Source organism: Arabidopsis lyrata (genome assembly GCF_000004255.2).
Source record: "Arabidopsis lyrata subsp. lyrata unplaced genomic scaffold ARALYscaffold_6, whole genome shotgun sequence".
Taxonomy (NCBI): domain Eukaryota; kingdom Viridiplantae; phylum Streptophyta; class Magnoliopsida; order Brassicales; family Brassicaceae; genus Arabidopsis; species Arabidopsis lyrata.
Genome location: NW_003302550.1, coordinates 456,583 through 468,468, shown reverse-complemented (window position 1 = coordinate 468,468; position 11,886 = coordinate 456,583). Strand labels below are relative to the sequence as shown.

General features: G+C 33.4%; 2 protein-coding genes and 1 non-coding gene across 3 annotated transcripts; 2 read left to right on the top strand and 1 right to left on the bottom strand.

Moving 5' to 3' along the window:
• Positions 1–3,694: 3,694 nt before the first annotated feature.
• On the top strand, positions 3,695–3,765 carry TRNAG-GCC. The gene has a single exon. It is a non-coding gene; the product is annotated as a tRNA-Gly (tRNA).
• A 1,683-nt stretch (positions 3,766–5,448) lies between these two features.
• On the top strand, positions 5,449–7,408 carry LOC9307017. Its single transcript, XM_021022571.1, has 6 exons — positions 5,449–5,774; positions 6,183–6,252; positions 6,320–6,468; positions 6,788–6,848; positions 6,937–6,999; positions 7,099–7,408. Exons 1-5 carry the CDS (start codon positions 5,622–5,624, stop codon positions 6,951–6,953), a joined length of 450 nt encoding a protein of 149 aa, XP_020878230.1. The 5' UTR covers positions 5,449–5,621; the 3' UTR covers positions 6,954–6,999; positions 7,099–7,408.
• A 252-nt stretch (positions 7,409–7,660) lies between these two features.
• On the bottom strand, positions 7,661–10,418 carry LOC9309102 (rop guanine nucleotide exchange factor 7). Its single transcript, XM_021022570.1, has 7 exons — positions 9,876–10,418; positions 9,608–9,724; positions 9,345–9,499; positions 9,170–9,244; positions 8,777–9,076; positions 8,351–8,692; positions 7,661–8,268 (listed from the first exon to the last, which is right to left on the bottom strand). The coding sequence occupies exons 1-7, from the start codon at positions 10,090–10,092 to the stop codon at positions 7,822–7,824; spliced, it is 1,653 nt and encodes a 550-aa protein (XP_020878229.1). The 5' UTR covers positions 10,093–10,418; the 3' UTR covers positions 7,661–7,821.
• Positions 10,419–11,886: the final 1,468 nt, after the last annotated feature.

Sequence of the window (11,886 nt, the reverse complement as noted above, 5' to 3'; positions counted from 1 at the left end):
AAAACCTAATGGATAGAGTTTTTTTTTTTTTTTCTGTAGCGAATATCTTTGCAAAAATTAAAAACGAAAAAGTAAATTCGACTGTACTGTAATAATCGTGTTTGAAATAATCATTAGAGGATATTTCCGTTTGCATGGGAAATAATGCGACGTAAATCATTTGAAAATGTGTTTCCAACACTAAGCAATTTTGTTGGTGTTACAATATTTTATACTATATAAAAGTATTTCCTCTTTTGGCTAAGATGGACCACAAAATTGAAAAAGAACCAAGGCACTCCAATAAAGTATTACAGTAAATTAAAGTGCACGTAATTATTAGTTCTTCTCTTCTCTTTTTTTTTTTTGTTTTTAACATTGCATCACGGGTAACCACACATATCTCTATATTTTTAAGCAATCGTTCTTTTTAAAATTCTTAGCAGAAAATAAAATAATATATCGAAAATTTTCAAATTAGATATATTTTTAATAATCTGCTTTTATAGATGTAATGGGTGCTTTGCGACTCTAATTTTAGTAAATTCATAATAATTGTATTATTTCGATTTTCTAGTGTTTTTAATATATTGCATAAAAATAACTTTATGACGAGGATTGAGGACTATTAGAAAATAATGTGATGTTTGAATTTTATAAAAGACATGACTAGATCAAGATTGGATGAGTTGAGACTGAAACCAAGTAGTGACGATTGTCTTGGCTGATCAAGATTTTGCAGTGATAGTGGAAGATTTGGTTATGCTTCGCATGTGATGTTGAAAACGCCTTTTTCATCAAAAGGAGAATGTATGTAAATTGATTTGGTGTTGAGGATTAAAATGATGTTGTAAGATAAGAAACCATCCAATATTTATTTGTTGTATGTATTTAGAGAAGATATGATTGTGGGACTCATTGGCTTGATCACACTAGTGTTATGCAGGGACGTCCATATATGCCCCCAACTCCCTCGAGTCATCATTCTAATCCAATTATCCAAACCTTAACCCAACATAGAATCCATGTTCGTGCCAATAACCTTCATGAGGAAGAGGATGTAATAAGGAACAAGCAAGGACAATAAAATATGTGAAAACGACAATGGTCCGGCTTCTCGAGGTAGAAGTGTCCTCCAGAGAAGAAAACACTTGTTAAAGTGCTTGAATGTCAAGATTTTGTAGTCACCTAGCACCGTCGCGACTAACTTCACATACATTGGTGTTGATGGCTAGTCCGGATATTCGCTGACCATTGTCATCCATGTGAATTTGCAAAACTCTGCAGATAAACCATTTCTCATTTTGCACTTATCGAAGAGTCTGAGCATTGCTTCTCAACTTGCACAACTTCGTTTACTACAGTTTGTATTAACATTTTACCTATTTTGTATCAAAGTTCAAAAAGTTAAAACATAATAATGTGAAAACTATTAATTGCTTGGTAGGTCATATAGTCAAATAACATCCCAACCACAAGTACTATTGAAATTAAATTTAGATATATATATATATATATATATATATATATATGTGTGTGTGTAAATACACGATAATACGGAAAAAATATATTATGTGAAATTATATTATTTTAATTCACATTTTTTGACTAATGCACCAGTTTAACTTCGTTACTACAACAAATGCACCGGTCGCAATAGCGATATTACTTCACATTAGCGGTAATTGTATTTACTTCAATTGGTGCTCCTTAAAAAAAAAAAAAAAAAAAATTGAAAAGAAAATAGTAAAAAGAAATTCGAAATCAAATGAAAATGATCTCGTTTATTTTGTAGATTAAATGTGATGTTAATTGCAATTTTGTATGCGGATTGAAAACAAATGCATACTTTGCATTGCATGATGTTATTCATAAGACCATAACACAATATGAGTTATGTTAATCTACAATAACCAAAATCCAATCTTGTCATTCAATGATTTTAATTGGAACACTTGTTTTGTTTATTTGGTTCAACCCTTGAACTTTGTAGTGTATAACCTAGGCTTCGTTTCTTGACCACAAAAAAATATTTTAAAAAATATAAATCTTTGAAGTGATCTACAGAGACAGTACAAAATTTAGTAATTAAAGTAACTGCAAAGTACTCAAGTTCTGATAAATTAATGCCCATTGGGATTCTCAGGTGACGTCGTCATGCTAACGTCGTTTAGAGTATTAAAAATAAAACATAAAAACATTATTACGTTTGATGATTTTTCTCTGCACAAATCTTTTGCTTAGTGAGAATCCACCGAGTTTGCCGTCAGTTGATGTAACGGCGTTTCTCGTTCTTCACAAAACTCCGTACTTGTTCTTCTTCAGAAACTGATATCTACTCATTTCCCATCCACTCGCGAGTAACCTCCACGCGCTCTAATAAAATTGTTTTAATTAGGGATCCTCCTAACTAATTCAACATCTAGAGAAAAGCAGCTACACTCAATTGGAAAAAATGATGATTTGTGTAAAGCAATGTTATAATCATCGAGAAGAACTGTATTACACGACCTAAACAATAATTATAATAGCAAAAATAAAAAAGGGAGAATTATGGAAATAGAAACCATATTTCATGGTACCAATACTATATTTTGGCACATGGAAAGATAAATCCAACTCACTTCTTAAAGTATAAATCACATCAGTCATTCGATGCTTTTTTCTTCTTCTTTTAAATTGAACCGATATATATATATATATATAGATAGTTTTTTTTTTGCTCGTAAAATCAAATTAAGTAGATTGCATTAAATTAGACTAATAAATGGTCATATCACAACATAAATGACAAATCCACACCACATGTTCACGACTATATTATGTTATGTTCCATCAAATCCAACTTAGCATCTAGGTGTGAAAAGCTAACTGATACTGTATTAAAATTAGAAGAACATGTGTTCTTGTTACTTTAGAACATAATTTATCGAAAATTTGAACTAAGGAATTACTAACAATAACATTATCGAGAAAAAAAAAGCAAATAATTAGCTACAAGCAAGAATGATGTGCACACAACAAAAGATAATGCATGATAAGATTCACACAGAGAAAATAAATCAAACGATATTGATTCTAACGGCATGATGGTTTCTGTCTAATTTTGACAAGAACTTATAAATTATAATAAAAATCAGTCGAGATAATCTTTAGACCCTAATCTTTATTGTATCATTACTCTTTCATTTGGTGTAATAGAATAAAAAACTCTTTGGGTCTAAAGATTAGTTTCTATTTTTGTTCTTGTAAAAACTAAAATGAGGAAAAGTAATTTGGTCATGTCATAAATGTAATATGTAAATAAAACTGACAATAAATACTATTTGGGATAATATTTTCCATTCTTTTTTAAAAAACAAAAAAAAATTTGGGCCCATATAGGGGTAGTAGTACAGAAGAATCACTGTGATGACGTCACCTGTTAGGTTGCGTGACTCCTGGGCGCTGTTTCTGTATTACGCTATCTTCCAATGCTCTCTTTTTTTTTTTTTCTCTCACATTTTATTTCATCTACTTGTTATATAATTCATTTTCTTGATAGTTTACTTTCATAGTTTGGTAATACTTTTTTGTTTTAAAAAAAAAAATTAGGCTGGATTTTACAATTGATCAGAAGCGGCAGAAATTCCTAATAATAATCTTTTACCAAAAAAAAAAAAAAACAAAAAGAAATTCTAAATATTTTGTAAAATATTTACATTATTCATCAAAAGCACCAGTGGTCTAGTGGCATGATAGTACCCTGCCACGGTACAGACCCGGGTTCAATTCCCGGCTGGTGCATATATATTTTAAATTTTATTTAAATATTTCATTTAACGTTTTGGGCTTGGGTCTAAAAAAATAAGGAGCCCAATAGATTTTTATTTTTTTTGTGTGCGAAAGGAGCCCAATATAGATTTTTTTTCTTAAATAACGAAAGTCAAGTCAATAACTTTATTCTTCTTTGACATATCAATTCAATTTCAATGAAAGATTATTTTTTCTTATTCTTGCTGCAAACCAAATATATTGCTTGCTTGAAATTTTAACTATATTACTAGTACTAGTTTAATTCTAAAAATCTTGATGAATGAGATGGAGTGAATAAAACCTTGAGTCTCGAAAAAAAAAGAAAACTTGAGTCTAGTAAATTGAGAAACATTACAAATTTAGGATCAAGAAAGATCCTTTGTACTATTAGAATCTCGAGACGAGAATAAGGAAACGTGTCATAGTTAGCAGGTTTCCCGACGTATCTTCCGCATCAAACCAAGTTCCCAAACAAATATGTTCACATTGACACTACAGTTTCTAATACAAGAATACAAGTTTTTGATTGTTATTCAAAACACTATATATGTGTCAAATCTAAATCTCAACTCAATTTTTTTTTCAGTCCTCTAGTAGACGGACCTAAGTTAAAAAACTGAATTTGATTGAAAGGCAAATAGAAGTGGAGATGATCGGCCCACTCCAGATTTTGAAACTATCTTTCACATCTCGAAACCTTAAAATATATATGAAAACAAAATGAAGTTGGAAAAAAGGAAAAAAAAAAGAAAGAAGAAACGTCTCATTCATTGCGAAGAGATTAGATATTATTCGAGAGGTCAAGTTCAATGTTGCAGCCGACAATAAGAAAAGAGATAAGGTCTTCTCGTTTGTTTGTTTTTTAACTGTCACGTGAAACTGATATCCACAAAGAGCGAATGAGAGAGACGTAGAAGAGTCAAAGATTAAAAACCCAACGAACTTTGACTCATCCTTTAAGGTCATGTTCGTTAATTATCCATTTTTAATTTGGTGTGACTCGTGGCATGTGGCAACTAACCGACCTTCAGATAAGTTTGGTCCTACTTTCTTATTCAATTACCACGTGTCGATCGTTATATCAGACACCTCGAGTGGGACTTGTATGTTAGTAAACTAGATAACGGTAATAGATACAACCCTTTTTCGTAGCAGAAGTATTTACAGGTTCTCCGGGAAAATATGTTGGTCTACGATGACATTGACATGAAATCATATTCCAACTATCAAGTTTCTACCCTAGTCGAGTATTGTACATTGATATTGTTACCATTTACATATGCAATAATGCAAATCAAATTTATACAGTTGTCTAATTGAATTACTTCACCCTAGAAGAAGTAACACCGACCGAGAAAATATACCAATCCGATCGGTGACACAAATCGATAAAAACTTTGTTATTAGCAAAATTATAAGTAAACAAGAACGTGGCTTTTTTTGGGGCATTTTTACTGTTATTTTATTTATTAGTATTGGACTACAAAATAGTTACAGTATAAAAAAAAACCATACACGTCACTGATGACACTATAAATGTCTAAATGTTTATAAATTGAAAACAAAAAATGTTGTATAAAAATTCGTTTTAACCTTTTTTTTGTTGTTGTGTATAAATATAATTTAGTAATTAGTGAACAAATTTGCAGTAGATAACTTTCATCATCCATCTATAAATTCTCGAGACCGACCCACCATTTTGCTTCCCCTTTCCTCTCGCAATCTTTCACAGTTGTCTCTGTATTCATCCTTCGTATAAACCGATACATACATATCTCTCTCCATACTTGACGCAGATACATATACATATAATAGCTGAAAGAGTGGTTTTTAGAGCGACCAAATCAATGGAAGGAAGAAAGAAGAAAGCTTCCTCTTCTTCCTCTTCTTCCTCATTAACATTAACCTCTGAGCTTTTTGGTTCCAGAGAAAACCCTTCTTCTCCTTCTCCTTCTTCCTCTTCTGGTATTTTCGGATCCATTTTCCCTCCTCCTTCTCAGGTAATTAAAGCTTCGATTTTTTTCTCTTTTCTGGTATTCTTTTCGATTTCGATCGCGATTGTTAAAAAATTCGAATTTTGTTGGGGATAATAGAATTGGGATTTTTTAGGAATTAGGGTTTTCGAAATCAGATGATGATGAATCTGATTTGATTGATGGTTTTCAATTTCGTATTTCAGATTTTTGAATTGTTGTGAGTTTTTGTTTGTTGCAAATAATGGATTTTTTGAAAAAGGAGATTTTTAAATTATTGAAGACCCCACAAGCCCCAAATTAAGAATAAGAACACTGAAGATGAAGGAGAATTTCATGATTCGTGTCTTGGAACACAAGTTTCTCTCCATTAAGAAGAATTTGATACTAGTATTCTTCTTGATTTAGAAATTTCTGGGTTTGTTCTTGTTTCAGGTTCTGGGAAGAGAATCTATGCGACAGGAGACTGTGGCTGGTGCCTGGAACGACAAAACCTCCAAGACTGGTAAAACAACATCTTTTGATAAGTCTTTTGTTATGTATTTTTTTGTTAATAGTTGAAGATTTTGCAGGTGATGTTGATAGAAACAGGGAACAACAGGAGAATCATGGTTCAGGTTATCAGGATCAGAGAGTACAACCTTGTCATCTGAGTTCTTCCATCTATTACGGTGGCCCAGATGTTTATTTCCAGCCTCAGAATTCCAGCATCAACTCTACGGTAATCGAAAGTCTAAATTATCCCGGAAAATGCTAGAAACTTGATATATAGCTGTTATATACTCTTGTGGAACTTCTGATGACCTTTAAGGGATTTAGAACTGAAGATATTGCGCTATTTTATCGATTATATTGTCTTTGAAGCATCTGGCTGAAGAATCTAAAGTCGAATTACGAACTATATATATGTAGCTGTTTTGTAGAGTTAGTCTTGTGAAGCTTTTGATGAGTTTTAAGGGTTTTAGAACCAAGGTTATTGCGCTTGTTCATTGATTATTGTTTCTAAAGAATATTTTTGGGTATGTTTTCTCTTTTTGAAGAACAAGAAAGATGGAGGGGAAGATGATTCCGGAAGTGCCTCAAGAGGAAATTGGTGGCAAGGTATCTGATTCCCATCTTTTTGATCATTTTGTTCTGTTTTGGGGAAATATTTGTTTCGTTTCTCTAACCGTTCTTGAAAACTCTCCAGGATCTCTGTATTACTAAGTAGAGATCTTACTACTTAAGCAAACGTTATAACTACCAAAGCAAGGTATAATGAACTCAAATATTCATTCAAACAATTCTGACTCGGTTCTAAGACACACAAATCTGATTTTGGTTTGGCTTGGTTTGGTTTTGGATTTCGCAGGTACATAGGAACAAAAAAGAATAGAGTAGCTGTGGATCCGACTGTTTTTAGTAACTTCCCATCTTGTTATTACAAAAGTATGGAAGAAGTTTGAAGCTAGCTAGTTGCAAAACAGGGGAGTTCTTTTGGCCCTTGTCGCGGTTTAGTGATTGACCCGACCGGTTCAGATTTAATTTTCCCTTACTTTTATAGATTAAACCGTTGATGGTTTTGTACAAACTCTATAGATCTCCAGTTTCCACGCATATATAAATAAATAAACTGTTCTTGTTCTAGCAATCTAGCTTTTACAGCGAATAATAGTTTGTTATGTTTGAATGTTTAATTCGGTCTGGTTATCATCGGTTTGGGTTGTTATGAAAGGTTCATTGTCTGGTTTAGATCGGAATCTACTTTCGAGGAGAACAATGTTGAGATTCTGCCTTTTGTCGTACAGATGTGTCCTCGAAAGATTCCAAGGAGATTCTTTTTACATTTGTCATAGTTCTTGGACCTTTAAACTTGGTTGAAATTGAGGTTTAAATCAGCATAATGCATTTGTTAATCTAAGGAAAAAAAACTGGTTTAATTGACTCATTTGTTGTTTAACCTCAAAGTCTATCTTTCCAATTATTATTATACAAATCTAAAACTACACACAAGAAAGAATAATAAACATTATATAAAAACATTGATAGGAAAAGGGATCCAAAAACAGAGACTTTTCCAAGGAGGAGTAGTAATTCAAATCCCAGGATCAAGGTTCGATACATTCAACGACTCCTTCATGCATTTCTCGAGAGACAATCTCTCACTCGACGAAGAACGGCTTGGTGTTTCTACAGGACGATCCTTCAATCTTGGTTCGTTCTTTGTTACATAAGCCGTCAAAACCCTTTTAACACTGCTACTGTGAGGAATCTTGAACCGGGAAGGAGATGGCGGAACGGTGATTGATGATCGGAGCTCCTGTTTTGATGGCGAGTAGCTCGGAGTTGTGTAGTTTGAGACTGGCACTGCAACGCTCTTATGAGCGTCATTCCCGTTGTTGCCTAATGTTGTTGGAGTCTGATCCGATGAATGTCTTGTAAGATCATCAACAAAGAGCAAGTCATCGATACGTGCAACAATGTTGAAAGCTAAGCTCTCTAGAACTCTTGAATAGCTTTCCAGAATCGATTTTCCGATGTCCTGAAACAGAGAAAAAGGAAAACTGTTTAGTGCGGGTTAAAAGAAAACAGAAAGATTTGGGATTTGATTTCCATGTAGAAACCTTGTTGTATTGGATTTTGCTCATGTCTAGAGCGGTTTGAGGGAGACCTGGGAATCGTTGTTTTAAAGAAAGCAATAAACTTTCAGCTCGATCCGCCATTAACTCTAGCTTGTCTGCATCAACCATTAGTTCTTTCACCATTTCCCATGACGTTTTGGTATTAGTAGCTGGTTTGGAATTAGTTCTTTTGTGCCATAGATAGATCGATGACTCGACTCGGTTAGCTATCTCTATGGCTTGATATTCAGAGGATAAGTCAAGGCAATCAAGAAGACATTCAGGTGAGAATTGATCCGATGAAATATATCTGTAGATTAAGTCACCTAGACAGGATCTTCCTTTCTGAAACATACCAAAAAAATGCAACTTTGAATTTCATATTAGAGTATGTTAGCAGTATATGTATGTATCGTTCGGTTTTTTTACCCGCGGAAGGGATTCGAGGTATGATTCAGGGATTTCCATGTCGGCGAGTGTGATACTGTTGATGGCCATAGCAGCTTTGAGTATCTGATTAGTGCAGTCGCGTTTATGCTGCAACTGTTTTCTTGAGTTTTCTTGTAAACCTCCTGGTGAAACCCGTGGAACAGGAAGCCACCATTTGTCTTCTTGCCTCTGAAAAGATTTTCGGAAAGAAGATGATCCGTCGTCCGCTGCTGATTCGTGCGCCATGATTCCTTGGTCAACATACCAAAACTCTGTTTCCTCAAAACTATCTAATATCTCCTGCAAAGATGGAAGATGAATAAAAATGAGACCTTTGGTGCTTAAAGTACCTAAGAGAAACTCGGGAAGATGAAAGAGGTCACAGATTCTTACAAGAAGCATGTTATCTAGTTTCCTGAGAGCTGGGAGGTTAACATAAAGATCTGATCTTCGTCTGCAAGTCATTATCTACAACAATGGAACAAAACAAAATATGGGTCTGTAATCGAAACAACAAAAATGCAACCAAACATTATCCAATCTACAATAAGAAATGCCTAATCTGTACCTCAAGTTTGGTTCCATCAGGAAATGTTTGCCAAGTTGGAGTCATCTCTACAATGTGATCACTGACACAGAGAAGCCATTCCATTTCTCTTCTCCACATCTCTTTCTTCTCTGTAGGCAGTGGTTCTAACCTCCATAGTTGCCCAAACAAGGTAGCTTTTTTGTTTTTTTAACAACAATTCAAGCAAAAACACAAAGTCGAGCTTATCAAGATCTATTCAAAGAGTATAATCTCCATCAATTCATGTGAGTAGTTCCACATACCACAAAGATTAGTGATTGCGTTTGAGATAGCTAAAGCTGTGCAGACACCATTTCCAGAACCTGACATATCTTCTCCAAGCAGCAGTTTCGAAAATCTTTCCTTCATCATCTCAACCTCTACATAGTCAAACCAGAAGAACAAAACATCCTTTAATTCAGACAAAAAAATCCAAAGCTACGAACTTTAAGCTTGATATACAAAAATGAAACTGTCACTGAGGAATAAAAGCAAACACTTGGTGGGTACATTTGTATAAAAATGACGAACCTGAAACTCTTGAATCCGAACGAATCTTCTTCTTCTCTCCATCGATGTTCTTCACAGACCAACGAGATGAAACCGGAGAAGCCGTGAAATCCTCCGTACAGCTAGGACTTTGTTCTTCCTCTTGTCTGGTTGTTTCCGAGCTGCAGCAACTGCTTTCTCTACCTTTCTCTTCCACTTCTCGCAGGTCGATTTTCAAATCTTCCGACGAACCACCCATTACAACGCCGCAAATCTCTCTTCAAACACAGTCTTCGATTTCTGAAACTTGCTCAAAGGAGCCTCTTTTATCTCTCTGGATAGTCTCGTGCTTGAATCGCATTACATCAAAGAGAACCCTTTTTGTTCGATCTGATTCTTTGGGAAAATTTTCTCGGGAAAAAAGATATATTTTCCGAGAAAAGAAAAGAAAATGCAGTGACTGGGTCTGTGAGTGAAGAGGTTCTCTTGCTCTCTCTTCCTCGATCTCTCTGCATCTTTCTCAACATAAGTTTAAAAACACCAACTTTATCTTCTCAGTAACCAGATGATTAGTATTATTTTAATCTACGGGTTTAATTCTAAACTAATCCAAATCAATGACGACAAGATTTCTATTTATACTATAGTTTATAGTTTAATTGTTTTTTGATTATGGGAATCGTGTAATTGCCGGATCCATCTACGATGTTCTCTGGTTTCGTTTTTATTTATTTTTTTCTTAAGCTTTTTTTTAAAAAAGTTTTTGATTGCGATTTGATAACAATAAAATCATAAAATGACGTATTCAATAAGGTTGTACATTTCTTTTACAAATTACGTAACCATATTAATTTAGGAATTTGGAAATAAAGGAAATTAAAATATATAATAAAGTCGTATTCATCAAATGATATGCAACGGTACAATACTTCTATAACAATTTGTATTACTACTTATCACATTATTTTCTTTTTTCACAACTTCCACAAGATATATTTGGTGTCAGTATTTTCAAATTTGTTCATTTATATTAACACACAACCTTGAAAATTCCTTTTTTTTTCCCCTTTTTTTGAGAGCTCAGTGGATCGGATTTAAGATAGTTTGAATTTCTAAAAGTTTACGAATTTCAAAAATGTTACTCCGTGAAGCATTCACACTCCCTAACAACAATAAATACATCCTCTCTTCAAGCCTTCACGGTAATATCATATGTCAAAGAGAACACACCATTCAATACGTGAAGAGAGATTCAATATCAATAACTTTTCTATGTTTTCATTTGCATTTAACAAGTTTGATAAATGAATGGTATATAGCCGTATAGGCTCCATAGTGACCACAATTTGGTCCATTCTTAAGGATAAAGGTAGAAACTAGAAAGTGATGCTTTGTCTTTGGTTCTAACCCAACCAAAATTTCCAACGGTTTCTTGTCTTTGCGTGTATGTTACGATCGAGTGGTCACACCACGTTTTTTTTTTAATCATTATTATGAAATTGTAGCTTCATAATTTCCTTTGTTTATCTCATAATTTCATATAATTTTTTTTCTAAACTACTTTTACTTTTGAAAATAGGTTCAACATTTACTTACTGCTTAGAAATTAGGATAAGATTTTAACATTTTTTAAATCCCTAAAGTTTTCTTCTTGTTTGCATAATTTATATATTTTTGCAAAACTTTACTCAATTTTCTTGTTTTTTCCAAGTAAACAACTTCTTTTCAAATATATATGGGATTTTCATGTAACGTAATCTCGTAATTAAATATGAATGTGTAGATGTTGTCGAGCATTTCAAACAAACTTAATGTTTCCTCTGTTTGTAATTGCTCTCTATCAGTTGTCGTATTGTACGTCGTTGTTTCCCTAACAAAGCAACCCTAAAAATAAGGTCAAAACTCAAAACTGTTCCACCTTTTGTATAACAAACGCAACACGATGACAAAAGTAAATAAATATTTAAATAATACTTGAACGACTAAAATATCATGATTTTGTCATTTGTGCGTCTATAATCATACCGAGAGTTTGAGTTTTTCATAATACTAA

Excerpts from the sequence above, each read along its gene's own strand:
- LOC9307017 (XM_021022571.1), top strand. The coding sequence starts at position 5,622 with ATGGAAGGAAGAAAGAAGAAAGCTTCCTCTTCTTCCTCTTCTTCCTCA. Across the intron at positions 6,253-6,319 it reads CGACAAAACCTCCAAGACTG|GTGATGTTGATAGAAACAGG; the intron begins GTAAAACAACAT and ends AAGATTTTGCAG. Across the intron at positions 6,469-6,787 it reads ATTCCAGCATCAACTCTACG|AACAAGAAAGATGGAGGGGA; the intron begins GTAATCGAAAGT and ends CTCTTTTTGAAG.
- LOC9309102 (XM_021022570.1), bottom strand. The coding sequence starts at position 10,092 with ATGGGTGGTTCGTCGGAAGATTTGAAAATCGACCTGCGAGAAGTGGAA. Across the intron at positions 9,500-9,607 it reads CGCAATCACTAATCTTTGTG|CTACCTTGTTTGGGCAACTA; the intron begins GTATGTGGAACT and ends AAAACAAAAAAG. Across the intron at positions 9,245-9,344 it reads CTGATGGAACCAAACTTGAG|ATAATGACTTGCAGACGAAG; the intron begins GTACAGATTAGG and ends CCATTGTTGTAG.